The 26,378-nt window shown below is 38.6% G+C and overlaps 1 protein-coding gene across 3 annotated transcripts in view; it reads right to left on the reverse strand.

Moving 5' to 3' along the window:
- Positions 1-25,519, reverse strand: part of PLCE1 (phospholipase C epsilon 1) — a 149,727-nt gene extending 124,208 nt beyond the window's left edge. For 2 of the 3 annotated variants that reach the window (XM_039380246.1, XM_027743126.2), the window contains exons 1-2: positions 25,379-25,519; positions 1,691-3,291 (exon numbers count right to left, since the gene is read on the reverse strand). In XM_039380246.1, coding sequence (XP_039236180.1) covers positions 1,691-2,878 — 1,188 coding nt within the window. In that variant the 5' untranslated portion in view covers positions 2,879-3,291; positions 25,379-25,519. Of the gene's footprint in view, positions 1-1,690; positions 3,292-3,897; positions 3,921-25,378 lie in introns of those variants that run through there. The other variant, XM_039380245.1, reaches the window with a different exon arrangement.
- Positions 25,520-26,378: the final 859 nt, after the last annotated feature.

Here is a 26,378-nt window from a genome sequence, read left to right on the forward strand (position 1 = left end):
TATTATTTCAGAACCAATATTTGGCACTAAAATAACAGAAAACCTGTTGAGAGAGTACTTGATGTATGTTATACATAAAGAGATTAAATACAGAGGTTGATAAGGAAAAAAATAGTTTTAGTGTCCATCTGGAAGAAGAAAGAAAAGTAGTTTTAAGCTTTTTCTGACCACGTGAAAACATTCTGTGTGTTGTAATTATGCAGAGTGCTTTACAGTGCCTGTTTATCTTTGCTCATTTGTAGACAGACCTTTTCCTATTTAAATAATTATTCAGTGAGTACTTATCACATTTATTTCCGAGTTTGCATATATATGCATTATAAAAAAATGTTCAAATTAAAGCCCTCACACCCTAAAATGCTGTTATGTTCAGTATTATACAGTAGCACTGGAGAGTGGGGAAACAAGCACGTGTGATAGAAGCTAAAAAAACTCATGTCATATCGGAAATGTCCAATGAAGAAACCTAAACACATCCTTCAGCAACCTCAGCTACAAAACATTTTCCCTTCTGTCCCCCTCAAAAACTGATAATGATACAAGTGTCCTGAGCATACACCATGTTATGTAAGGCACACAGAATCATGTTCATCCCTTCGTGGGAGCACGACCATGCACCGTGCAGGACATCTGCTCTACCAGCAAGTCTGGATCTCCACTGACTGGTATAGCAAACTTCACAGGAATGAACAGTACCACAAAGTCTTGCAGCCTGGTACAAAAACATGTCATAAACATGCTTATAGAACTCTCCAATCAACTGTTTAAGTGAAAAAATACTAGTTTCTAGAAGGACATGAGGATATTAGAGGCGGGAAAAACCGTCACGGAGTTCCTGAACAACCAAGTCTCCTCCTCCCTTATCACTGACAAAACTTCATATAATCCATTTGATTAGTTTTACAGTAGGATTCAGTGATCTCAGAACTTTTCCAATCTAAATGATTCTATGAATCTATACAAGTAAGTTTTCCTCCATTTCAGTTCTAGTGAAAGTTGTTGAAGAGTTTGAGCACTAACTGCTAGAAATTTCTTCCAGCAGAAGGGATTTACATTTATTCAGGACCAGTTCATAATCACAGCTTATCTGACCACACTCTCCTTTATCTTGATTCTTTTCCCCTCCCTAGAGCTTATTCATTTTAACAGGTAGATGGTGTAGATCTATAATACATATTAATACATCTATTTTATAGATATGCAAAAATATAAATGTATATCATATACCTTTTCAATTTAAAATATAAATATAAAAAATGCATATACATTCTAATCTGTATATAGGTGTGTTATATTCTTATATACAAGTAATATTTAGCAAGATTTAAATTTATACATACATCTATGTATAAATATGTACCTATACACATTTTATATAGATATATATGCATGTACATATATACATATACAGTTTATACACATAAAATTATTCTTTTTATCCCATCTCGTTTTAAACCTAAAGAATTTTGAAAGATGACAATACATTTTTCTAAAAAACAGTGTTCAGCATAAGATTGCTCAGTGTGGTTAAGTGGAATATCCTGTTCAGTGTTACGAAGTATTTACTAGTTGAAGGTGCTTTTTTAATGGACAGGTCATCAGGTTATGAAAACTTAAAAAAACCAAAGAAACAAAACCAAACAAAAACCCCAAACAAAACAAACAAACAAAAACATTATGAAAAGCTTACCTCATACCATAAAGACTTTTCAAGGCAGGAATTAAACTTCCATTTTATTAAGGACTGAATTATAGTTAGCTGTTCTGTTGTAATCCTAGAAAGCTTCAAGCCCCCATTGTTTCTCCTTTGCTCAACATAATTCCAAGCAACAGTTCCTATGTGCCCTGAAGGTGAAGTCCTAACAGTTGCTCTCGTTCCAGTATAAACTGATTTTTTAACCTCCTTATCATTTTTACAGAAACGTCTTATTAATAGAGTAGAACGTTCCTTTTTGTTTCGAAAAAAATCCTCTTCCAACTCATCTTCACAGTTATCATTGCAGTCTTCAAAATGGCTCAGAAAGGGCTTTGAGGGCATTCTTCCAGTAAAGTTATTTCCATAGAAGTTGTGACCTGAGCACGCCACTTTAACCTTTCGTGGTGCTCTTTCCAGACATAAATACTTGTCCCTTAAAGCATCTTCATACAACTGCTGCCCATTTGCATTCTCAGAATTATTTGTCAACTCCACTATGCTGCAAGTGCAGCCTGAGGAACCAGAGGTGTTACCATCACCAACGTTCACAGGCTGCAAGCAGTCATCCAAAATGAAGCTGTTGTGTAAACTGCACAAAGCCTTTGATATATTCCTTTCACCAGCACAATGTAAGTGAAAAAAGGCCACTTTGTCAGGATCACCGCTGTCATTCTTATTTACTGCTGTCTGGCTTCTTAATGAAGGTCCATTCATTTTCAACTGAATTTCAGCAAGCATGGCTCTTTCTAGTGAAACAGGAATTCCAGTTTCCAGGCATGCCTCTCCCCCTGCTAAAGGATCACAAGACTGATACAACTGGCTGCAGGGGATATTGCTCTTGTAGTTTTTCTGTACAATGTTACAGTTAATGTTAAGAAATTCCACTGGATCAGGGATGGAGCTACTCCTATCCCAGAAGTTTTCATTACTCTTGTCGTTAGTCAGTTGTTCTTTCGCCAGAGAGAATATTTTGGGCACTGAGCCCTGAAGACTTTCTTCTTCCAGTCTGTGTAAGTATGACAGAGTATGTGTGGTTTGCCTTCCTGAACTGGCAGTATGTCTTTTTATAACACTGGTGTCCAAAGCATTTTCAGTATTTTCATCTCCAGCTGACTGAGCAGGTATCACTTTACCCCGTACCACAGAGAGGAGAACAGACGCTCTCATCTCCTCAGAGGTCATCTTGACACAGTCTTTAGTTGCCAGAGGTATGCTGGGGATGGTGGGCGGGGGACACTGTCCACCAATCCTCACACCATGATTTCAGTGTGATAAAAGATTCAGTGCTAAATAAGCAGGGAACACATAGTAAAATATATATTGACTGCTTGTTCTTTTTGAACTGGCTTTTACAAAAAAGTAATTCTTTTGACTGTTGGGTTACTAGGCTTTCCCAACCTTACATTAGTGGCATGAAACACTAACATTTTTAGACCAATTTCTTATTGTGATATAGCCATTCAGCTGGTCTCTTTCCACAATTAATTCTTCTGTTATATGTAGCACACATTCTGTTGCCTCAGATTGAAGATGACCAAACATCTGCTCCATGTCAAAGACGCATCTCCCCATAGGGCATCCAAAAAGTTCATTTTCTGTAATGAAAGAAATATATATACATATTTTATATTGAAATATATACAAAGAAATTTCTTTTGTGTAAAAAGGATGACCACACAAAGTATGTTAATTATACTGAAACCAAGAGAATTCCAAAATACACATTTAAATCCATCTTAAAATCTCACTTAACAATTTTGGAAAATTATAGTCACATTTTACACATTTTAATAGCTGTTCTCACTTCACTGTGGAAAGCCACATGACTGCAGAGAACTAATTTTACTGAAGCTGTAACACTGAAATTGAACATACAAGGTAAATACAAAGGGAAAAAAGAAGATGTCTTTTCAATATTTTTTCATATCTGAGATAAGTTAAAATAATTTTTTAACCTACACTATCTTCTTAAGTTATTATTTCCCTATTCAGAACTACAACTACAATTGTTTTGGTGTTACGTGGTTTTTGCTTTCATTACATTTTCTGTTGATACCACAAAATCATGAAGACACAGTATTTTTGCCTCAAGTTTACGACTGAAAAAGCATGAAGACAGATTAGGGTAAAAGATTGAAATATTAGAAATAATCTTTTTGACCCCCCCCACTTGTATGCTTTAAGCTAAAATATCAACCTACCCTTCTACACTGCCATTAATTCTCAGCTTCTTTCCTGCAAACAGCATGGTAGAAGTAAAACTTGGAATCAGAATATATGAGGTTACAGATAGCTCAACAAAGGAATCAGAAAAATAAAAGAAACATACATAGATAAATCACAGTGAATTAAAAAAATATGCTCTTAAAATTTCAATTTATCATATTTACCATTGAAAAATCTAAAGTGTATGGAAAATACAGAAAGTTATATTAAGACCTAAATTTACCGGAACAGCCTAAATTCAATATAAACAAGAAAAAAAACCCTCAACTTTGAAACTTCAGCAGCAAAAAATATCACAAAACTGAGGCAAATGATGAAATCACTGGTTCAGCTAAATATAATAATTAAGTCATCTATAGTTAATAAAACACCTAGGAATGATGGAAGGGATAAAAATCAGGAAAGCTCAATAAAGAAATTTCAAGTGTAAAATCTATTTTGATACCCTTCTCGAGTAACTAAGTATTTTATCTTAATGCATTTTAGACTGTTGGGTTTAATTTTTATCGATTACTAACCACCCAAAAGCAGTCCGGCACAAATCAAAAAGTGAAACACACTCAGGAGGTAACAGGATATTTGAGATGCTGTATTCTCACACAATTACTTGTGAAAGGGTAACTAAATGTATCATTTTGCTGGTGTAGGGTAGGGGTCACAAAAAGGGAAAGACAAATTTACAAAGAGTTACATTTTGCTACAAATCTCTGGCTTCAAAGTTTACTAGGCAGAGAACAACACTGTTTCTTCAGACAGTAGCTAGCGAGGGTAAAAATTGCAATTTAACACTTCAATCAGGATTTCAATTTTACTGGTTTAACAACCGGGAGAGTTGCAAAGGAAAGTGATGGAGATAGAACAAAGAGCCACAAGTTTCCCATTCTCCACCCATTACAAAATGCCAGATCAGCCAGAGGAGAGTCAGGATGAGAAACTCAGATCCTGTATGAGAGAGATTTAGCACCAGAAAGGAAAATAACAGCTACAGTTCATAGAAAAGTTGTGTAGAGGGAGATAGCAGTAGTTGGATAGAGTGATGGGGATGGGACTTTAAAACTAGAGTCATGTTACCAACACAGTTCACGGACCACCCTATGAAATACTGCAACAGCACAACTGTAGAGGATGTGCAATGAAAAGCAACACTCAAGCAATTCTTTGCATCTACATTCCCTGGTAGTCCCTATATCTTTAAACTGTACCCTTAAATTCATTTTAATCCACTTTCTTCAATCTTACCTGTTTCATTTTAAAAAAACCCAACAAACCACCACCACCACATACGCACAGGAAAAAGGAAAGTACTTAAGCAATTTTCTTCTACCATTTCCTGTTTTCCTTTTCCTCTTCCCTGTCCTCCTTCCTCTTCAAATTCCCAGACAACAGCTTACATAACTTTTTGCCACTACACACTTGACAAAAACTGCAAGCAATCCATCTAGAAATGATCCCATCTTATTTCTTCTGGCAACCTTCCATGCCTTTCAGTCCAAACCTACATATGATGATGCTGACCAAAGGAGAAAGATGATCTAGGAAGGAGAAGCTGCTTTTTTTCCTCTTGATCTCTGAAGTTTCTTTCTTTCTATATCAATAACAATAATTCTTTGTAAAAGGTATAAAATATGTGTTAGTAATGCTCTTCAGTACTGAGTTTTAAGGAATTCTGTGATCTATCAAAATGTCTCAATCTACTGATTTATTTTTCCCGTTTCAGAACAAAGATTTCCAGACAGTCAAATGAAAATAAAAGCCACCTAAATATAGTCATAAATGTACTCCCTGTAATATTGCTAAGCCAGAACAAAAATTAATGGACTGGATTGTTACTGCAAATATTATACCTCTAATTATGCCAAATGAAATTCTTACAAAACATCACACTACTAGGCAAAAAGACAACATTATTATGCAACTTTAACATCATAAAATGATTTTGAGATCACAAAACTGACCATGCATGTTAACTTGAATTTTTTTAGTAAAAAATTTTTTTGCTAAAACCAGAAGTCCATTTACATCATACAGTGTCCACAAAGCTCCTTCAGAGGCTACAAGTGGTCTTTCTTCCACATGATTTTCTCATCTCTTATGCCAAAGCTCTTCCACACGTGTCCTCCCCAAACAGCTTCTCTCAGACCTTTTTCTTTTCTCTACAAAACTATCTCAAATCTTCCCCAGCATCGGTCACCTCTCTCCTCAACCCCTGAGGCTATATGCCTGCCCATTTCTGTCTTCTCTATCTGTCCGTGCCTGTTTGAAATCCAACTCATCAAGAATAATATCTGCTTAAGAAGCTCCCACTGCATGTCCAGCTGTTCCCATCCTGTTGCGACCACCGCAATGTGATAGGGAACTGATCCATCTCAAGAATCTTTTACTCAAGTTACTTCACAGCTAGAACATCTTCCCAGTCCAGTTCATAGTATGGTTGTACTAACATGTGCTACAACAGCACAAGGGAGAAAATGACCAGCATGGGGAAGGGAGGAAAACGCTGCTTAAGGTGATTTACAAGATTCTGCAATTTGCAAATGTAATTTGGTATTTCAGCTACGTCAATCTAGCAGGTAACTGCCACCAAAGCTGGCAGACTTGCTCCTTCCCTCACTCTTCACCTTTTGTTCCCATTCCCCCCATCTCACTCATCTAGAGATCATGAGTCCACAGAGTTAATTCAGCTGGTTGATTTGTCACAAAACTATTCTTCTCATCCAAACAAACTGACTCACCTTGTGGTCACATGATCACTATATTCCATGAAAAGAAAATATTAGGAATGCCCGGTAGGGACCACACGTCTCATAAGAAGCTTCAGTTTAGATCATGTTTGCTAGGATGTCTAAATGCACCCTAAACTTTTCTTTTAGTCTATTATGTCTAGTGTACAAGTATGTAAAACCTCATGAAATAGCAAGTGAAAACCATGATGGTAGAGCTGCTGATCTACAGACAACTGTAAAAATATCTGAAGCTGCGGCTCTGCTGAACAGATGACAAGGGTTTCATGTGTCCCACATTATACACTTCTCAGTCTCTGCTTTCCACTGCAATCAACAGATTTCAATTTACTGTGCCCAGCAAATTCCTGAAACTGATGGAATTCATTAGACATGTTATGAAGTGTGTTAACACAGTTTTATAAATGCTATCAAGTGTAAAACTCACAAGCTCAACCAATAAAACTGTATTTTGTATTTACTGTAAAATTGCAGAATTGTCACTCCCTGTGCCTTCCCTTACTTGCCTATCTCCATATGGGTGGCCAAAGCCTAGATCTTCATATAAAATCCTCATACAAAAATATACATGCACTTGCATATAAAAACAGTGCTGAAATTATTCATAACTATATTCTTCCTGTTGTACATTCAACTCAAAACACACTGATTCACAGTTAAATCTGAATATAAAAGCATACAAAGTAGACAGTAAAGCCTGCAATGTATTCAATACGTGCTGGCATTTTCTAAAGCCACTAGATTAGCTGATGAAATCCATTAATAACTACACTGGTTCATTTTACAAGGCCTAAGTTATGTCAGAAATGTAGTGTGCTCCTTCTATCAGCAAAGGGAAGTAAAAATATAAGCAACTAGATCCAGCATTAGTGAATCATTGTGGATGCAGAGGTCAGCCAACAAAGACAAATGAATAATTAAAATAAACTGTCTGGCAACCATTCAGCGCACACACATTCACAAAATGTATTAAGTCTGAAAACATGTGACAAAAAACTAATTTGTCTTTTTTTTTCATTTACACTGACTGCATACACTTTAAAACTTGAAGTACAAACTGGTTCTAGTTAGAATTAATAATAATTAATAATAATATTTAATTATTTCTTATTCCCCAGACATCTGGAATTAAAGTCTACAACAGTCTAGGTAAAACATTTCATTACAGTGTTTTATCTCGGAAACGAGCAGGAGATACTAGTACAAGAACAGGGTACCAATGTGTCATCACCACTTTTCTAAAGCCCTCTTCTGCCCAGGGATTTACAGGAAAACAGCAAGCAGGAAATAGCTAGACTCTTAAGAATCACTCAAGATGTGCACAAATCCTATTTGAACAGTGGGAAGCAAGTTATAACAACATTTTATTTGGCATACAGCATCATGTGGAACCTCAGATTTACAACCAGCATCTGCGTTTCAACAACAAGAAAGAAGAACTACAGTATTTATATATCTTGTCATTACAGTCTTTTTTCTAATTTCTAGAATACTTATCTAAACATGATCAAGTATTAGATGTCTCAAACTATGCAAATGTCTGCCAGATGGTGAACCCTCTCAATTGCTTCATCATTCATCATTGCATCAGGCAGAATCTGAAGCTTCTGCCAGATAACAGCTTCACTCTTCATTTCTTTACAGAAATTCCTTTTCTGCATGAGGAGATGCACTGAGAGAACCCAAAACTGCATTTATCTTACTGTCAGGGTCAGTTCTGTATTTCTTTTTAGATCTGATCTGCAATGAGCTGTTTAAATAAACTTTCTGTTCAGTGGTTACTTGAATTTCCTCATAAGTGACCTTATCTGAAAGCTGTAATTTCATCATCGACACTTGGATGAACAAGTCCTTCTATCTGAGATGTATAAGATAGAAAGCAGGATTATTCTTCTCTCTCTTTGAACAAGTGCTTCTGGAATAAATTTGTTAATGTTTTGAGGAACTGTGAAAACAGTCTTAAATGCACAAAAAAGATTTTCGAGCACTGAGTCTCAAATTCGTAGGAAATGGGAGTGCAGCAGAATTTAAAACAAAAATCTTCAAAACACAAAATTCAATAAACTTGTCACTAGTAAGTAGATTTCTTAGAAAGATTCGATAAACTATAACAGAAAACAAAAGATTCGACATTAATAAAACATATGAAAGACAAGGATAAATAATGATTATGCAGAAGAAAAATAGGAAATATAGTGAGAAATAAAATAAAATTTTTTAGAAAAAGCAGGTAAAAAATAAATGGACTAGTGCATCAGGATTTATTTTAAGATCTGGGAATTTAAAAAGTAATTATACAAACAATGCAAAAAAATTAAACATGATTAAAAATCAGGTTTAAGGTTTAAGCCAGCCTACTAGCAAGCTCGAGCCAAAGCAGCTGATCCCTCATTCCCTGTCGCTTTCAGTGAGATATTTTCACCATCTCCTGAACAGGAACTCCTGCAGGGAGGAGAATCAACTAATCCAGAGGAAAATCAACCCAGGAAGAATGGAAGAGAGTCTTCAGGTAGAATTATCTGATGTCCCTCACAACTCAATCGTGTCAATTGACAGAGACAGCATAAGCATAAAGCAGGGTGGAGACTGAGGGAGAATCCAAGACCAGAGTAGAAATGTATCTGCAGCATCTCACATTGAGACAGCTTTATTAAGTCACCAAAATACATCCTAAAAATCAATCTATAGGAACAGAGACATGTAAGTATAAAAATCTGAGAGGTTCAGGCAACACAATTATAACTAACAAATTAGCTAGACCACAACAAAACAAAGGCAAGTTCCACTACTCGAATATAGTAAGAAACAGTAAGATTAGTACCAGCTGAAGTGTTCAGAATTCAGATGTTATCCTCTGCTTCACTGGAATTACTTACATAATCTGCAGTGAACAGCAAGTAACACATTCACAGCACTGCCCACATGCTCTGTGTATATGTGAGTACCAACAATCAGGCATTCAGATCCCTTAAAACACCTGTAACATCAGACTGGGAAATAATTCAGCCATCATCCCATTTCAAGGCTTTGTCCACCTTTGAAGGTTTTACGGTTCCTCTGAATTCAATGCCAACATTCATATCTTCATTTTATCCTTTAACAAATTCTCACATTCTACAGACACACACCCTTCTTTTACGTGGTTTCTCTTTAGTCAAATTATGCCATTTCTCCTCAGTTGATAAAGCACAGTAAGTTCCTTCATTAAGGCCAGCTGGTATTAAATATGCTGGAAAATAAAAGGAAGCTCTTCTACTGATTAGGGCTCTAAGTAAAGTCCATCAAACAAAAGCAAAGAAGCAGGAGTGGAGGTGTTTTGTGTACAATGAATCTCAATTACAAATTACTTTTAAAATATTGCAAATGGTGTTTCTGTTAAATTATGGATGAAAACAATTGTTGTCATCAAAATACAATTAATAAATATGGGGGAAACGATTGTATGTATTTCCTATCATTTGCCAAACACTTCTGTGGCCTTAAAACAAAATGGAATGCTTACATACAAGCATTACTGTTCTGAGAACTTGGTTATCACATTCAAAATCTGCCACTTGGAAATATGAACCGTTTACAACTCTAAAAAGTCAACAGTAACCTGGGACTACATACTAATGTTACTTGTAAACATGGTATACATCCTCCATTCTAGTTTTTATCAAACTCTTTCTCTGAAGAGTCATTAGCACATATGAACTCAGTATGTGAGCAGGAAAAATTACATAATTTGAAAGCCAGATGACTTCCCGAATGCAAAGGGAGAGTAAGTAGCAAATTGATTGCAGGCCTTCACTTGCAAAAGAACATCCAACCACAGATTCACAATGGCACACCAGTGACAGAAGTGGGTGTTTCGTGCTCTGATCCCATTCTTTTCCTACTACACCTGGGAAAGATGCTTTTGGAGATGCTGCCTTGACCAAAGGATACTGTTTGTCTAAGTCAGTTGCTTCAAGCCTTCAGAGGTTAATGCCTTGGTCAGCCAGCCATCAGCCAAGCCCTGCAGTGGGCTGACTCTTTCAGAGTAGTGACGGAGTAGGTTTCAGATATCACAGCATACCAACCAAACTCCACGTCCTGCCTGGAGCACCACCTGTGCCGCCCAGCAAAGCTGCTCTCCCTGTACTGGGATCCAACTCCAGCACACTAGTTTCTACAGCAGTAGGTTTATTTGCCTGGACACTGGTAACAGAGTGACAATTCAGCCTTGAGGTGAAGAACCATCTACCAAATATCCTAACACCATTACCTCTCATCTTTCCTTTTCTCAAAGCAGCACCAGAGAGGTCTGCATCACAAAGCAAAAACCCATGCCCCTCCAACAAGAATCTTCAGCCCTGGCAATCCTCTTTCTTATCTAGTTCTAGTTAACAACAAAGTGCCATTGATAGTAGTCTTCCTGTCTGAGCTCATTAGCATTTCTACCCAATGTGAAATCATGCCTTTAAGGTACTTAAAATGGCACACTGACATATATTTCAATACACAGCAACTGCACCTTGCCATAAGAAACTGTCACCCTGTCAAAGTTTTAAAACTACTCCAATCCTGGGGACAGAATAAGCAACAAGAACTTGTCTTGTTCATTCTTCCTTACATTTTTCTCATGTGAGCACTCAAGTCTTCTCTCATTTCCCTCTCTCACTGTCCCATATTAGCTGTAATTCTAGCCACTCTGGTGAGAACAGAACAAACCTGTAATAAAAATATTTCTGAGTACTAAAATGTCTGAGGGTATGTTAAAGGCACATATATCACTACAATTTATCTTCTGTAAACCCAAGCTAACACTTTTACTCACAGTATGCTAAGCCACAGTAGCCCTACTTAAAACATTACTTGAATAATAATCTATATGTTATTGCTCAGCTGTCATAACTGTAACAAGAGTGAGTCTGAAACCTCAGTATATGTTTCAAATGAAAACTAAACACTAATCTGTACGTGGAAAAAAGTTCAGTCATTTGTCAACTTATGCACTTACACTATAGTTCTAGAAAAGAAAAATATTTCAAATGCTGAAAACTAACATTATTAAATTACTGCACTACTCTTCCATTTTCTCAAAATGCATTTTCTTTGTATATCATTCCTGTCATTCATTCAGGAATCATAATATTTAGTCTCTTACTCTTTCTCTTTTGAACATCTGCTATTTCATCTGCCTATTATTATCATGCCTAATAGAGAATATAAGAGTAAAAACAGGGCAAGAGCAAAACAAGGCAAGAGCAAACAGTCTGCTTAGAGGGGAATTCATTACCTGATTTAGAAAGATGTAATTTTCAGGAGACTATTGATTCAGCATCCCTGAAAATACATGAACAATTTCTATACACTGTTACTGTTCTAATATTGCTAGATATTGAGTACTGAAGTGAACCACTGAAAACAATGGTTTCCAGTTTTGAACTACTCAAATATAGCAAACAATATTTGCTCAGCAAGTCAACACTACATTTGTTTTTTGCCTATGATGGCTTTATCAATCACATCATTCTCTGGGAGAAAGCCCACCCTGACATCTGACTAAATCAAGCCAAGTAATCTCTAAGATATTGGTTCTTGCCAAAATTAACTGTGCAAGCAGCAGGTCAGCACATAACTGCAAATTATTTTTTCAGGATGTTGCAAGATGTTTATTATACTAACATAAAACTGATTATGTTGCTAATGACCTCTAAGTGATCATTCTAAATAAAATGTTTTAATATTTTAAAACTCCTGCAGGCATCATTGTAATTCACGTTATAAATACTACTTATCCAACCTTAGTCAATAAATAAATAGGACAGGAAGACAACCAGGATCAAAGTTAGGAGGTTTCTTTTATAAAATACTGTCGCATCTTCCAAGATAAAATTAACCAGACACAGAGAATATACACAGCAAATTCCATGTTCCTCAAGCTCCACTTGCATTTTTTTAACAGCTTGACCTATCTGAAGGAGAATCATGCCTGATCACACAGCATGTCTTCATATATGATTGTGACACATTCAGGTGACCCTTTATTTGAGGATCTTTATTGCAATGAATGTCTACATCCTTGCTAAAGAAATAGAGATGTATTTGCTTTTCCTGGTTATCTTTCAGAGAGTCTACGAAAATAGTCCACTAAGTATTTCTGACTACTTGTGAGATCTGTATTTACAACCTCTGGTTTAAAAATGTGCATTTGGACTTCACCCATTATTTTGGAATAAAAAGATAACCTTCAGCAAGTATTCAAATTAAGTTCAGTCATCATAAAACAGCTCACTCCTGAGCTCCTTGCTTCAAGAATAGTAAGAATCTGGAATTCTAAATATGAAAATCTGCTCCCTTGATAAGATGGGACTTTATGCCAGATTTTTAGTCTACTTCAGTCTTCACAATATAGTTAATTGGGATAAGAATGTGTGGCAAAAGCTAATTCTATACTTATCTAATGCAAACAATCACTTGTTCAAAGTTTCTTACATTTCTTAAAAGTTCTTGTACTTTCAGATGAATAGAGGGAATTTTAACACAGTGAAGTTGTTGGTAAAATTAATGGGCAAGTATTTCAGAGAATATTTAATGTTCATGTAGAGTAGCTAAAGGTAAAATCTAAAACAAAAGAACACACAATAACCAAGCATTATATACCTTATACCTTAGTTGCTTCCAGAAGTAATGAATACAGAATAATCATGATGTCTAAGGAAATGCCACTTCCAACTGAAGCTTTTCTTACAGCTGTGGTATAACTAAAGACTTTCTCCTATATGAACCCTCCACTAATGTGTGAACTCTCAGAGCAACTTCTTCACAGCCAGAGTGCTCTGCAAAACTTCTCTTTTGCATCTGAGTAACATTTCCATGAAATTCATTAAGTCTTCCACATTTCTGAGATCTGCACTTTGTAATAAACCCAACTGTTACAGGCTAGTTAAAAGCTGGAAGGAAATATATACAGACACACAGTGTGACTTTGCAAAGTCATTTCCATAAGAAACTAGTCTAAAAACTGCAGTTATAATTCGGAAAGTTACACTTCCTTCTCTGGAATACCCTTTTTCACTTGACTTAACTGGCAATATGTGCCCAGAGACTCTGATAGTATCCAAACAAAACTGCTTCATTAAAATCTGAAAATGCTACTAGGAAATCTTGCTGGGTTTTTTAACCCTAGACATACATTCCAATATTCATACACCTCAGTAATAACATATTATGTAAAAATGAGTGTTACATATACACTTTCTCAGTCAAGCAAAAAGATTTATTTGCAACCCTTTGACTGTGAATCCCTGTTGCTGACACATTACTTAACATTTAGGTCAAGAAGGTCCTGGAAGGGAGGAGGCATGTACATATCCCTGAGGTATGCCCTAAGCCTGAGCAGAGAAGGGAAAGCACCAGAGAGGAAATGGACAGTGCTGCAGCTAAACAAGCCAAAGAACACAACCACAACAGGACTGTAAAAGATAACGAACCAGCGAGCGCATGCTGGAACACTCAAGGTTACTTCTGCTGTAACAGCTAAAGAAGGTGAAATTACTCCATTTTCTGTAACGTACTTGGGCACAATAACGACACACCAGTGCTGCAACCAGCACAACACCACCACAAGATGTTAACCGAGGATGGGACCAATGCAGATGTCTATTAGAGGGACTGTCAAGGTTGCAAGAACACCAAATCCTTAAATGCCATAACCGGCCCCACCTGTGATGCCCCACAATAGGCCCAGGAGCCATTTCAGCTCAAGACTGTCCCCCAGTTCTGGGTTGAGCTCTGCTGTTGGCATCTCTGGACTCAGACCTTGCTCTCTGCTGCTCCTGACCTTTTGACCAGACTTACCAGATCAACATCAGGACCCAATTCACCTGCTGATTCCTGTCTTGATACAGGTGGACTGGAGTAGAGCCTCAGCCTGTGGCTCATCCTTCTACTAACATCTCCTGCAGCTCCCCAGCAAGGGAGGTCATTGGCCTCACCATCAGGCACAACCATGTGCTCACCAAAAATGATAAAAAGAAGTTGAGGAAAATTAACGATCAAGTAACTCTCAAACAGCACATTGAATAACTTCTCTATGTTGCCAAGAGCAGGGATGGGGAGGTTACTCAGAAACGCTGAATCAAACACTATCAGGCCAGTACTGAGGCAGCAAACTGAAAGATAAGGAGCAGCCCAAGGCCCTGTAATCAGGCTTCTCTTGGGCAAGATGACAACAATGACTTCATCCCACTGAGGGGAAAACCCTGCAGACCAGTGCAGGAGGAGGCTCACCTGCAGGACAGACTGTTCAAACAAGTGATGACCCTACCAGGCAGCTGAGTGCGTTATGAAGTAATAACTGGCAGGAGAAAAGATCCCTGAGGGGAGGCAAAGCAGCAATGAAAACTAATGATCTGTGCAGTCTACACAGTTTCAAACAAAACAAGGGCCTATGCTGGCAACAGTGCTCTGCATGCAACAAAAACCTATGCAATGTTTCAAAACAGTGTAAAAACAAAAAACGGTTTCAAGACAGTTTGCAAGGCGAAGCGTATCAGGGGCTTGCCACAACTGCTCAAGTTCATTGACGATACGAAGAGAAAGTGTTCACAAAAGGTAACTCAGAGTACCAGCACTCACAAGGTGCAATGGGCAGACCGAAGCTCTCCCTTTTCACAATTAATATTTTGCATTCTATAGGTGGTTCTTTGTTTAAATAATAACAGTTTACAATGTGGATGGTATTACTTTCCTCTTTGATACTTTCTCCTTGTTAGGAAGCCAAGAAGGAAAAATAAGGTCGTGTGAGGAATGTGGTAAGGAGGAAAAGAAATAGTGCCTGTACATTTAGAATGAAGTTTATGGATAACAGTAGATGACCTATGAAAAAAGAACATGTAAAACCAGCATACGTAAATGAATGTAGACTAACCTGTCCTTTGAGATTTCAAATTAAATATTGTTCATCTGTCTTTGTAGGCATGCTGCTGCCACACCTCAAAACAGTTACCTGCTCCTGCAGACCTATTTCTTTTCCATCTTTTCCAAATCAATTGGCATCCCTTAAGTTCTAGGGATTTTTTTTCCCTTATTATTATTTTTTTTAATCAGTAGCCCTCTTATTTTATTATGAGTTTATCTTGCAAGCTACAAAGTGTCTCCTTAGACCTGTTCCTGCTAATCTAGAGGGGACCATGTCACACTCAGACCCACTATATATTCAAGACACTTTTTTATTGATTTCCAAAACTATCTGCCTTCCCTTTTTACCTACCTTTAAGAAAAATAAAATCAGCAGAATAGGCAAGACAAGCTCTACCTTCAAAATCTACCCTCTCAAAGTATTTCACAAACTTAGTTCATGAGAGTAATCTGAGAACAGGTTAAATTGGAACCAGACAGCACAGTCCTCACACTAAGTCTTCACAGATAGGTTTCTGGCTTATTACCTGTTCATTAATGCTGGCTGGTTTTATTTAAGCATTTTAAAGCATTTATAAAAGCAGAAACAGCTACAGAAGGAATAATGCTAATAGTACTACAACATTTCAACGTATTTTTGAAATTACAGTATATGCATTTCATCACTTCTGATTTTACATGTGACCTCTCTGAAAAATAAAGAATATATCCACTACAGAAAATATGCTATAAGTATAGAGAGAAAAGCCAACAGTGAGGTGTACATTATTGATATAACTGCATAACAGTTGTGCATAATCTAGGTGTGCATAATTATCGCCTGTAATAACCATAAAACCCAAAACTCTTGCTTAGTTTTAATGATTCCCTCACCAGAAAAAATTACATAGCAACCTCTACATAGTCTTAGGTACAGTTATGGTAGAAAGAATGCGTAAGAGGTATTATTACTGTACTACTTCTAAACTCTACATTCTGGTTTTTAATACTTTAAGTTCAAATATTTGACAAAAATGAATTAAATATTTTTGGACCATAACAGAATATATTAAAAATAAGCCTAAATTTTATAGACACATCATTCAACAGATTGTCAGATTATCTGAACACTGAAAGTTTTAAAGCCCTGTACAGGAGAGAATCAAGTACTGGAAGTGCCTACATCCAAACACACACTAAACAGTATGATAACAGCCTCTACGCTTTTTTAATTGCACACTCATTTGTATATCAAGTATTTTAAAAAAATAAGGTCTTTAGATTTAGTAGAATGAAAGACAAGCCACATGCATGAAAACTGTAATTCTGTAGAGATGGGATTTTTTGTTGATATTTAAAACTGCAAATGGAGAAAGAAAATTACCATCAAACTGATAATCAGAGGAAAAAGCTGAGGTTGACCTATATGAGTTCACTGTAAATTAGAGATCTTTTCCTGGGGATTTTGGGCCACATCTAGCAAGCAAGAGACAGACAAGTCCTACCAAGAATGTATCAGGGACTCAATACTTGCAAAAATCTGTATGCAGAAAGATCAGAGCTTCCCTTTTTCTTTGACAGAGGAGAGGCCCCAGCTTTCATGCTTTTCTGGCAAGTAGAGGGAACATGGCCAACTTTCTTTGCATTTGCTGGCCAAAAACTGAGACAGTCTCTGTCTCAATTCAAACTTTAAGACCTTTATTGGGTTGCTCGCAGAACAGAGCTTGGTAAGCAAGATGGGTAAGGCAGGAAAACCAGGAGACAAAAGCTATCTTTTTTTTTTTTTTTTAATTATCCATTGATTTCTTTGAATCAAATGCATGTAAAATGTATGGGGGAGTTCTGCTAAGTGCAAATTTAAGCAAGAAGAAGCAAGTGAAGGGTTTGTTGCCTTTTTTTTTGTTCAGAACTTTCCGCTTTTCTAAACAGCATCCTCAGAGCACTAATGCTGTCATACCAAACAATTTTCGCTGCTTTAAATCTGTGCACACACCTTCCTCAAATATTTTTACAGCTCTCCCACTAACTCATAAGTCAACTCTATGCAGCTTTCTATAAAGCACCACAGCTGAAATGAAGTTCAGGGGTGCACTGAAGCTGCTCTTCAGGATAATACTGTGCTGTACCATTGTATCTGTGGAATGTTAGCTTCTGTCCTCAGAAATTTTAGCCTCAAAACCAGCTTTATGTACCCAGCCAACAGGACAACTGACTGTTAGGGATAAACATTTTTGTTATCACCTTGCATAACAGAATAAAGAGGATATGGAACAAAATCAGGGATGACACAAACATGGAGGCAACCTTTGGCCAAGTAGAATGACATTCGCAAATTTTAAGAGAATACATCAACTTGCCAGTTCTGAATGGGTGAAAGTGAAGACCTTCAGAAAACCCTTTGCTGTCTATGCATCTCTACCATTACTATGCATATCAGGTAATGAAACTCCAAATAGATGTTATGATCTGAATCCTGAAAGAGAATTCAAGCAGGCATAGTAGTCTAATACACAGACATTTGAAAGATGTTACTGCATATTTTAACACTGACCTGTTTTATAGCCTGCTGTCTAGGGAACTGTCTATTTCTACAAACCACTACTGAACCTGGCATGCAAATCTAAAATCACAGTTTGAATAGTATGGAGAATTAATTTCTAAAGAGCCCTCACAGTATTGCTAATTCTTACAGTCATGTACTCAGAAAGGCTCTGTTTTTTTAGAAGCCCCTAGTCGTACTACTATGTAATTACTCATCATCTCAGCTCTAAAAACATATCCTTTAGTTACAAAAACAAGATGAAAATGGGAACAATTAAGGTTTAAGAATTTTAAGAGAAAAAGGAAGGTTCCACATTTATTAATTTTAAGCCATACCAATCATAGAAGGGGAAGGATAATAAGGATTTGGTACGTGATGCTCTGAACAGTTGGTGCTGACAACACAGTTTTCATAATAAAATCAGTTGTTGGCATGCCCCATGGATCTGAATGACTAGAAAAAAACCAGTGAAAATACATTTCAGTTGTAAATATTATCCACTTATTAATACAACATATTACCCATTCTTTTTTTCCAATTCTATGAAAGATAATCTAAAGTTTTGGTATTTCCTTATCTTGGTAAAGTAGAAGGACCATTTACAACCCAAAATGTTGCTGACTTCCAAGTTATTCCTATTCCTTTATACAAATGAATCTACAGAATTTTAAACAAGGATTCGTATTTTCCCTGATCTCAAGTAATTATATCTCTTATAATAAAGAAATAAGAAGTTTTAAGACGGAGTTCCAGAATTTGCTCCACATAATCACAGCAAGTAAAACATTCTTCCAAAAAGTGTTCATAATTGAGTGACAGAGGAATCTAGGTAAAACATTTGCCACAGCTCAGAATTTGCTGGAACGAGAAAAAATTTCTGCTGACCACTAAGAACCAAAAAAAGGCATTGAATAATTCAAGAGACTCATAAAACCCCTCTTGCTCGTTGGCCTAAACTAACATTCTAAAAGCATATTCTTTCCTTATAGCAACTCCAAAATATTTCCGTGACTATATATAAAAACAAATTTAATCTGTGCAAATAGATTGGCAGTTGACAATATCTGCTTAACATAAACAAGAAAGGACATTAATAACATTATATTCTTTCTCTACAGCAAAAGTGGCTGCTAAAGCTAGATTTTTAATGATCACAACATTCTTATACCAGGGTACTATATATATACTTAACTTCTATTTTATTTCAGAAAAGCTAGATGAGAACGGAAACAACTGAACACTGCATTTTGGGATTCAACTGTATTTTCAAATAAGTTTAAACTCTAGATCTTCATCTGCAAATGTTTTCTGGTTAAGTATCAAGAAGGCTAGTTGGGCTTAGTTAAAAAAAACACATTCCTCTTCAACTTATTAAAAAACCCAAATAATTAAAAAATAAATAAACAATTCTGTTTCATGCTGCAACCATGTAGTGGAATCTTGCTATTACAGTCTCCAAAATCTAATTAAGGGGCTAAAAGGCATAAGTATCACAATGAAAACAACAGCACCCAATGTCACATAGGTTTGGGCTAAGCTAATATAATTTCATGAGGTTCTGAAACAGTGATAGTTATCTTCTAAATTTTTCTACAAAAATAAAGTTAAAAAAGCTATAATTGTACTTAAATATTTAAATTACCCAGACTAATGATATTAGGAATGCTGCTAAATGGGATTGTCACGGAGGTTTAGTAAATGACACACATGTGAAATCATCAATTTTTATAACGTTTCTCCATATTCCATTTCTATGTCTACTGAGTGAAAACCACCACTGAAGCAGAACTTCTTGCTTATACTTTGCTGAATTAAAGCACAGAATAAGAGCAGATGTATATTCAAATTTATTATAACAGTAACATTTTGAGTGGTTATTAAGACAAAAATATTGTCAACATAAGCAGGTGTCCAACTGATTTTATCGTTTCTATTTTTGTTGTCTATTCCATCAATTGACTATTAAGAAAAGCAAAACCAAAACAAACAAGAAGGTGCAATCACAACAAAACAAAGGTAATTATGCAAGATGCACCCCTTTCTGTATGTCCACTTTGTTCTTTTGGGGGGAAAAAATGCAAACAACAGACTATTCATGCTACACTGAAAAACTTCAAGAGCTCTGAAGGTGCCATATTAAGAAATATTCTTCATCTAAAAAATGCAAGAAGTACTGCAATAATGCAGAAGTACCATAAAACAAAAGACTTCAAGAAGCATTATCTGCCTGGTACTCTTTGACACCTTTGCCACTCAATATGTTCTGGGAAAGCAGCCTGCAGTGTAGCTGAAGAGCAAACGTAAATTACAGAACCAAACCGGGAGGTAGCCTGTTGTCGGCCTCTCCTGCAAGCAGAAATCTAGGGGGTTCCAGCCTTGCATAGATATCCCTCTACATTTACTGCTCCTCATAAGCTCGTTGAACTAAAACACGTGCACATTGATCAGAAACTTAGAGCTTTCACAAGAAATACCTGCAGATTATTTTCCCACAGCTTTCAGCAGAAACAATGCATGTACTCAGAGAGAACATCTGATACACTCGCCAGTCACCAAAAGTTTGCTTTTTCTAGAAAAAGTTAGAAAAATACTAACCAATTATTAGAAATCTCTGCCCACCAATGCAAGTATATGATTATAAATGCATTTTACCATACTTGTCCAAACTTAACAATAACTAATTGGTTGAAAATCTATCTCTGAAAAATGTCAGAGTATGAAAATTAACTAAAATTAGAACAGAAGCAGAATACCATCTTCAAAACACAGTTCAGCCTGCCTACTAAAACACTGAGTTTTCTTTTTCCCTTTCAATTTGGTACATAGCTGAAATCCAAAACAATTGTAGCAACCCTGAAGGAACTAAAAAGGAGGCATTCATGCCAAGAAAGTTCCTCAAGAAGAAATCTACAGGTTGTTCTTTGATGTGAACTGTTGGTAGTGCACAAAGCAGTAGCTGCTCTGCTATGACCCCTTTTTATCTTGCTAAATTCCAAAGGGAAACCAAGTTGGTTTTCCCTAAAACACTGTTGAAAGGTATTTGTACCACTACAGAAGAAATTAACCTAATCCAAGCAACTAAGTTTTGTATTTGGAGTAAAGGAATGCATCATGAAAATGTTTGAAAGAAGATGCAGTGTAACAAAAACCTCAAATACCAAAGATCACTGCAGCAGCATTCTTGCCGTATGCTGTAGCACAGACAGAGAAAAATACTGTGGGAGGAGAGGTCTCACATCAGAGCATTGTCTGAAACAGCAGACAGCAAGGTCCTACTACACAAGGCAAGGTCAACGCAACTGGAGAGTCATCTGTTTAAGAAAACACACTATTATTAGATGCAAGTTATGCAGCACTTGTGCATACTGATAGAATAAAACCATTACCCCAAAAATAAATGTTTTCAAATGGTAGCTTCAACTTTGCTCTCAGCGTTTCTACTTTTGTGTCTCATTTAAAACACTGAAGTGAGCAACATAAAGAATACTGAAAATACCTGAGCATTTAATTTTTTAATTACTTATGAAATGTTACAACTGACAAACACAATAATATATTCAATTTAATAAAGAGGCTCCACTGAAAATGTTGTAACAAATTATTAAACCTTACTTACTGATAGCAATGTAGAATAAAAAGTAGGCCAGAGTTGATAGCCTATTTAAACTACTATGATGTGCCTCAGGCTACTGTGAATAAACATTACAGTAAATATACTGGCCCATAGAATACACTGCCTTGTACAAGACTCAAGCCTGCTCAATACTCTCCCTACTCAAAAGCTACACCAAATACATACCAGTTTTGGATGCAAAGAACGCAAAAGAGAGCTCCATGGAGCACCTCACCTAGGCCATAAGGTGTGTGTCCCTGCTGCTTTAAATTATTTACTGAAAGAGCTGGGATTACCTGTGGCACCATCATTGACACTTGATAAACTGGAGCAACGTAGTGGGCTCTGACAGAAGGATAATTCCGGTGGACAGTTGAGCTCATTCCTTCTAGCTCTTGTAGTTTACCCGTTTTCAGTAAGTGATGGCACATATAGCTCTTGTTTGAACATGTTGGATTATTTATGAATGACTGGGCAATCAAGAAAAGAGTATTGTGGATGGCCTACTTTAAAATCAGTGACATTAATTATGTCTTGCATAGAGATGTCAGCATGACAGAGTATATAAAACTGGAGGACCAGACTTCAATCTCACAGCAACATATTTACAAATTAACTTTGTTGTTTCAAATAAAACCAAAATTCTGTGCCTCAAAACAGAAGAAAAATATTAGAGACCTCCCAATACAGGAAATTAATAGAAAAAAATGTCACCAGTTTATCCTCAGGTCTTAAACACAAGTATCACTTCAGTAGATGAATGTTTTGCTCAAAAAAATCAGAGTGAAATATGACCAATTTCTGGCAGAACCAGGACTACGGAAAACCCCACCCACAAGCAGATATATGTATAGGTTTGCCAAGACAAATAAAGTAATGTGCAGAGTAAGCTGGACTGCTCTCACATAATATGTACTCAGTCATGTAGGTCCTCAAGTCCACGTGCAACAACTCTCTTCTAAATGATTAAGAAGGCTCAAGAAGGGACAGAATTAATCTAAGGAAAAACATGGATTTCATGTTAGCATGCTAATAGCTTTCTAAAAGAAAGATGTGATGAAAAGTATTATTTACAAATTAATCAGATTTCATATTACAGGTACAGACAGCCATTAACCTGCTGTCTGCATAATCAAATGACAGTCATCGCTCAAGTGAAATCAGCAATGGCTGCATTGTGAACAGGCATGACAGTAAGTCTGTCCATGTTGGAGCTGTATGACTTGTTCCAGTGTTTCAGTTACTGATATTTTCAAGAAGTACATAAAAAAATGTAAACTATTACTAATAACACTTACCATTGTAATTTATAAAGTTTAAGAGTCATAGTCATGACCCAAAATCCATTTCGTGGTAAGTGCTGTAAAAACATTAAACAAAATGATAACCCTTGTTCTGGAGCATGGTCTTCAGTGTTTTAAAGGAAGACACTCTTCAAGAAATACTTTTGTAAACATGCATGTAAATTAAACTGATCACTAAAAAAACTTAATTTTAACACTTTATGAAAAAAATCCCTACACAAATCATGGACTTCTAATGAAATAATAGATTAATTACTTTTTGCCTCCTTTATAACTGAAGACTTTTTTAACTAATTCTCATTTCAAATCCCAAAACTACTGATAAATTACACCTGCTCTTCTCCAAAAAAAAAAAAAAAAGAGGGGCTGGTAAGTTGAGTAAGATGTTTCCAGTGGTTGTAAATCTACAACCTTTCATGAACAGTCACAACCATCACTTTCCAATATGTGCCTTGGATTTTGGTGCAGGTTCTAGTCACTGGTGGATCTTAACCTGAATATTTCTCTTAACTAAAACAGCCCTTTTGATACAAAAAATATTCTTTCCTATGGGTACTTAAAAATAGAACTCGGATTTTTCCACTACATTTTTTTGGATAACCTAAATACAGAGAATTTATTTTTCTCATATTAAAAACTCCCAATTTTCAAATTATCTTCTCATCTATTTCATGAACTTGTTCTATGATCTCCAGTAAACAGAGTTTTCAGAAATTTTTTATTCTGCAGTTGGGCTTTCATGTTTCTCGATCTAAAAGTTTTACTTTGTGGGGAATTATTTTTTCCTTCTTAATGTCTTGGAACTCTGGTTTGAACACCACACTTTCACTGTACAAGATGTATCACATGAAATCTGTGTTAACTGAGAGGGCAGGAACTGCACTGCCTGGTCTGCAATCACAAAGTCTTAATAAAAAATTTCTTACCACGTATGAAAACAGGAATGAACACACTACAGAATCTGAGATTAATACCTCGATATGGCAGAACAAGAATGAAATCTATTTAGATTACTGAAAAAGTAAGATTTTTAGTAATCCTCTGCCAGTTTATGTAGATTGGACATGCTCTTTCAGTCTTGGGAATTTCTCCATCAAGCACTTCCTAATACACAAAATGTTGTGTCTGTTTCACTTTGTCTCACTGCCCACAGATTTGTTTAGGTGTTTTTGTAACGATCACAAACATTGGTTGTTTGTTATTGACTTTTCACGGGATGAGATACCACAGATCAAAGATGATTATTTGTAGATGGAAACACATGCCTTCTCAAACTACACAATGGTCGCTGCTTTGCACTGATTATTAAGTGGCTTCTTCATAATTGGCAGGTTCTCTGATCTCCTTTCAAATATACAAACGTAAAGGACTGAAATATTTAGCAAACACTTGTCATACAAACAGAGAGGATTGAAGTATTTAGCAAACTTTTTGTCAAACTTGTAGCAAACTAAATACAACAGCAAGGCCAATTCTGCTTCTCACACAAATGCCTCACTATGAAACAAAACATTTTACTATTCCTTGAAGTACAGCCGACCCTTCAGGCATTTCTCTAGCACTCTTAACCCAGCTCTTAAACTTCCTCTATCAGAAGCCCAGTTTGCAGTCACCTGTCTAGGCTCTCCTCTGTATCACCTGTGCTGGTGGCGTCCCAAGAGCGTGCAGCGGAATGGACAAGCATCGCACTCACATCGCACTCAGACACCTTGGTCCTGATTCTACTGACACTTCAATGAAACTACTTCTCTAAGTGTTTGCAGACTTTGAGTCATTGTAACTCAACGACACTTCACCAAGTGGGGCAAAGAGAAGTCTGGAGCTGGAAGGAATGCATTCGCACCTTCATGCCTGGGCGCCAGGGCCTGCAGCACCTGCAAGGAGCGCCTAGAGCCCGCAAGAGGAGCTTGCTGAGACCCATTGAGAGCACCCTTGTCACTTACAGCCACAGGGTCCTTCCAACACCACATCTCCGATGAGTTGCACCACTTTTGGACTACAATTTGCCAGACTTTAAGGTAAAACATTGTTTGTAGAACCGCAGTGGAAGAGAGCATGTGGGATAAGGGCAATCATCCCATTTTGCTTTTGCGTTTGGGATTTTCTTGAACCCTCCCGGAGGAAGGCGGGGAGCCCTGCAGCCGAAGGTCAGGCGAGGAGGGCGCGGGCAGCGGGTCCTGCCGGCGCTGCCGAACATGGCCGAAAGCGGAGCCCCCGCCCGCCCCCGGGCTCGGCCGCACCGGGCAGCCCTTCGCAACCCCCCGCCGGGGCCAGCGGGGCTGGAGGTGCCGGGACCCTGCCCCGCGGAGCCCCCAGAGGAGAGCCAGCCTCACTCGAGAGTCGGGGAAAGAGCCCGGGAAAGCGGGCGGGGGCGAGCAGGGGACGCACCTTTCAGCGTCCCCCTGGCATCTTCTTCTTCTCCTCCTCCTCCTCGGGTCGGCCGTGACTCCAGCGGCGGCAGTGCCTCGGTGGCGGAGCGGTCTGCGGGACGGAGCCGCCCCCGCCTCGCCGGGGCTCCACGGCCGCCGCTGCCCGGGGCGGCGGAGGGAGCAAGGCGCCTTCCCCGGCGGGCCAGGGGCGGGGGCTGCGGGCGCGGACCGCCCCGCCGGGCCCGGCAGGGACGGGGGGAGCCGGGGAGGGGCCGGGGGCAGCGCCGCCGGCTGAGTCAGCCGCGCTCAGAGGGCGCGGGGCCGCCCGCGAGGGTTGCCCCGGGACCGCCCCTCGTCGGTAGTGGGGAGCAGGGTTCTCCCGCCGGGCAGCTGCCCCCGGGCCGGGTCGCTGGGATCATACTCCGCACACGCGGCAGGCGGGGTGCGGCAGCTCCTCCTTGTCCTGCCCTGTGCAGCCCCGCGCTCCCGCAGGCACCGCGGCGAGGCGGGCGGCTCTGCAGCCCCGCGGCAGCGCCGCCGTTCCCGTGCCTCGGGCGGTGCGCGGTCCGGGCAGCTCCTCACCCCTCGTCCGGCAAGTGCGGCGGGTCACCCCGCCAGCAGCAGGGAACTGAACTGCTCCCTCCGGTTCCCAGTGCGCGCTACTGCTCATAAAGGAGCAGGCGGCGCCCGCTGAGGGGGATCCTCGAAGCCTGAGAGCGCCCCGGGTCCCGTCCCGCCGCTGGGCACTCGCCAGCTGGAGCCCGCGGAAAGAGCTTCCTCCTGCCGCCCGCAAGCGAGCGCCGCCGGCCGAGCGCCGCAGCCCCGCGACCCCGTGCGCCTGGACGCGCTCCAGCGCCATCGCCGTGCGCGCCCCCCGAGCGGGGCCGGCGCGGGGGCGGGCCGGGCCGGGGCTGTGTCACCGCATCGGAATGTCGGCCCGCGCCCCCCGTGCTGCTCATCCCCCGCAGAGTCCCGGGCGCGGAGCGGAGCGCGGGAACCGCGGCCGGGCTCGAGGAACA

The sequence above is a fragment of the Pipra filicauda genome, unplaced genomic scaffold (genome assembly GCF_003945595.2).
Source record: "Pipra filicauda isolate LSUMZ 115617 unplaced genomic scaffold, ASM394559v2 scaffold190_size1978887_pilon, whole genome shotgun sequence".
Lineage (NCBI taxonomy): Eukaryota > Metazoa > Chordata > Aves > Passeriformes > Pipridae > Pipra > Pipra filicauda.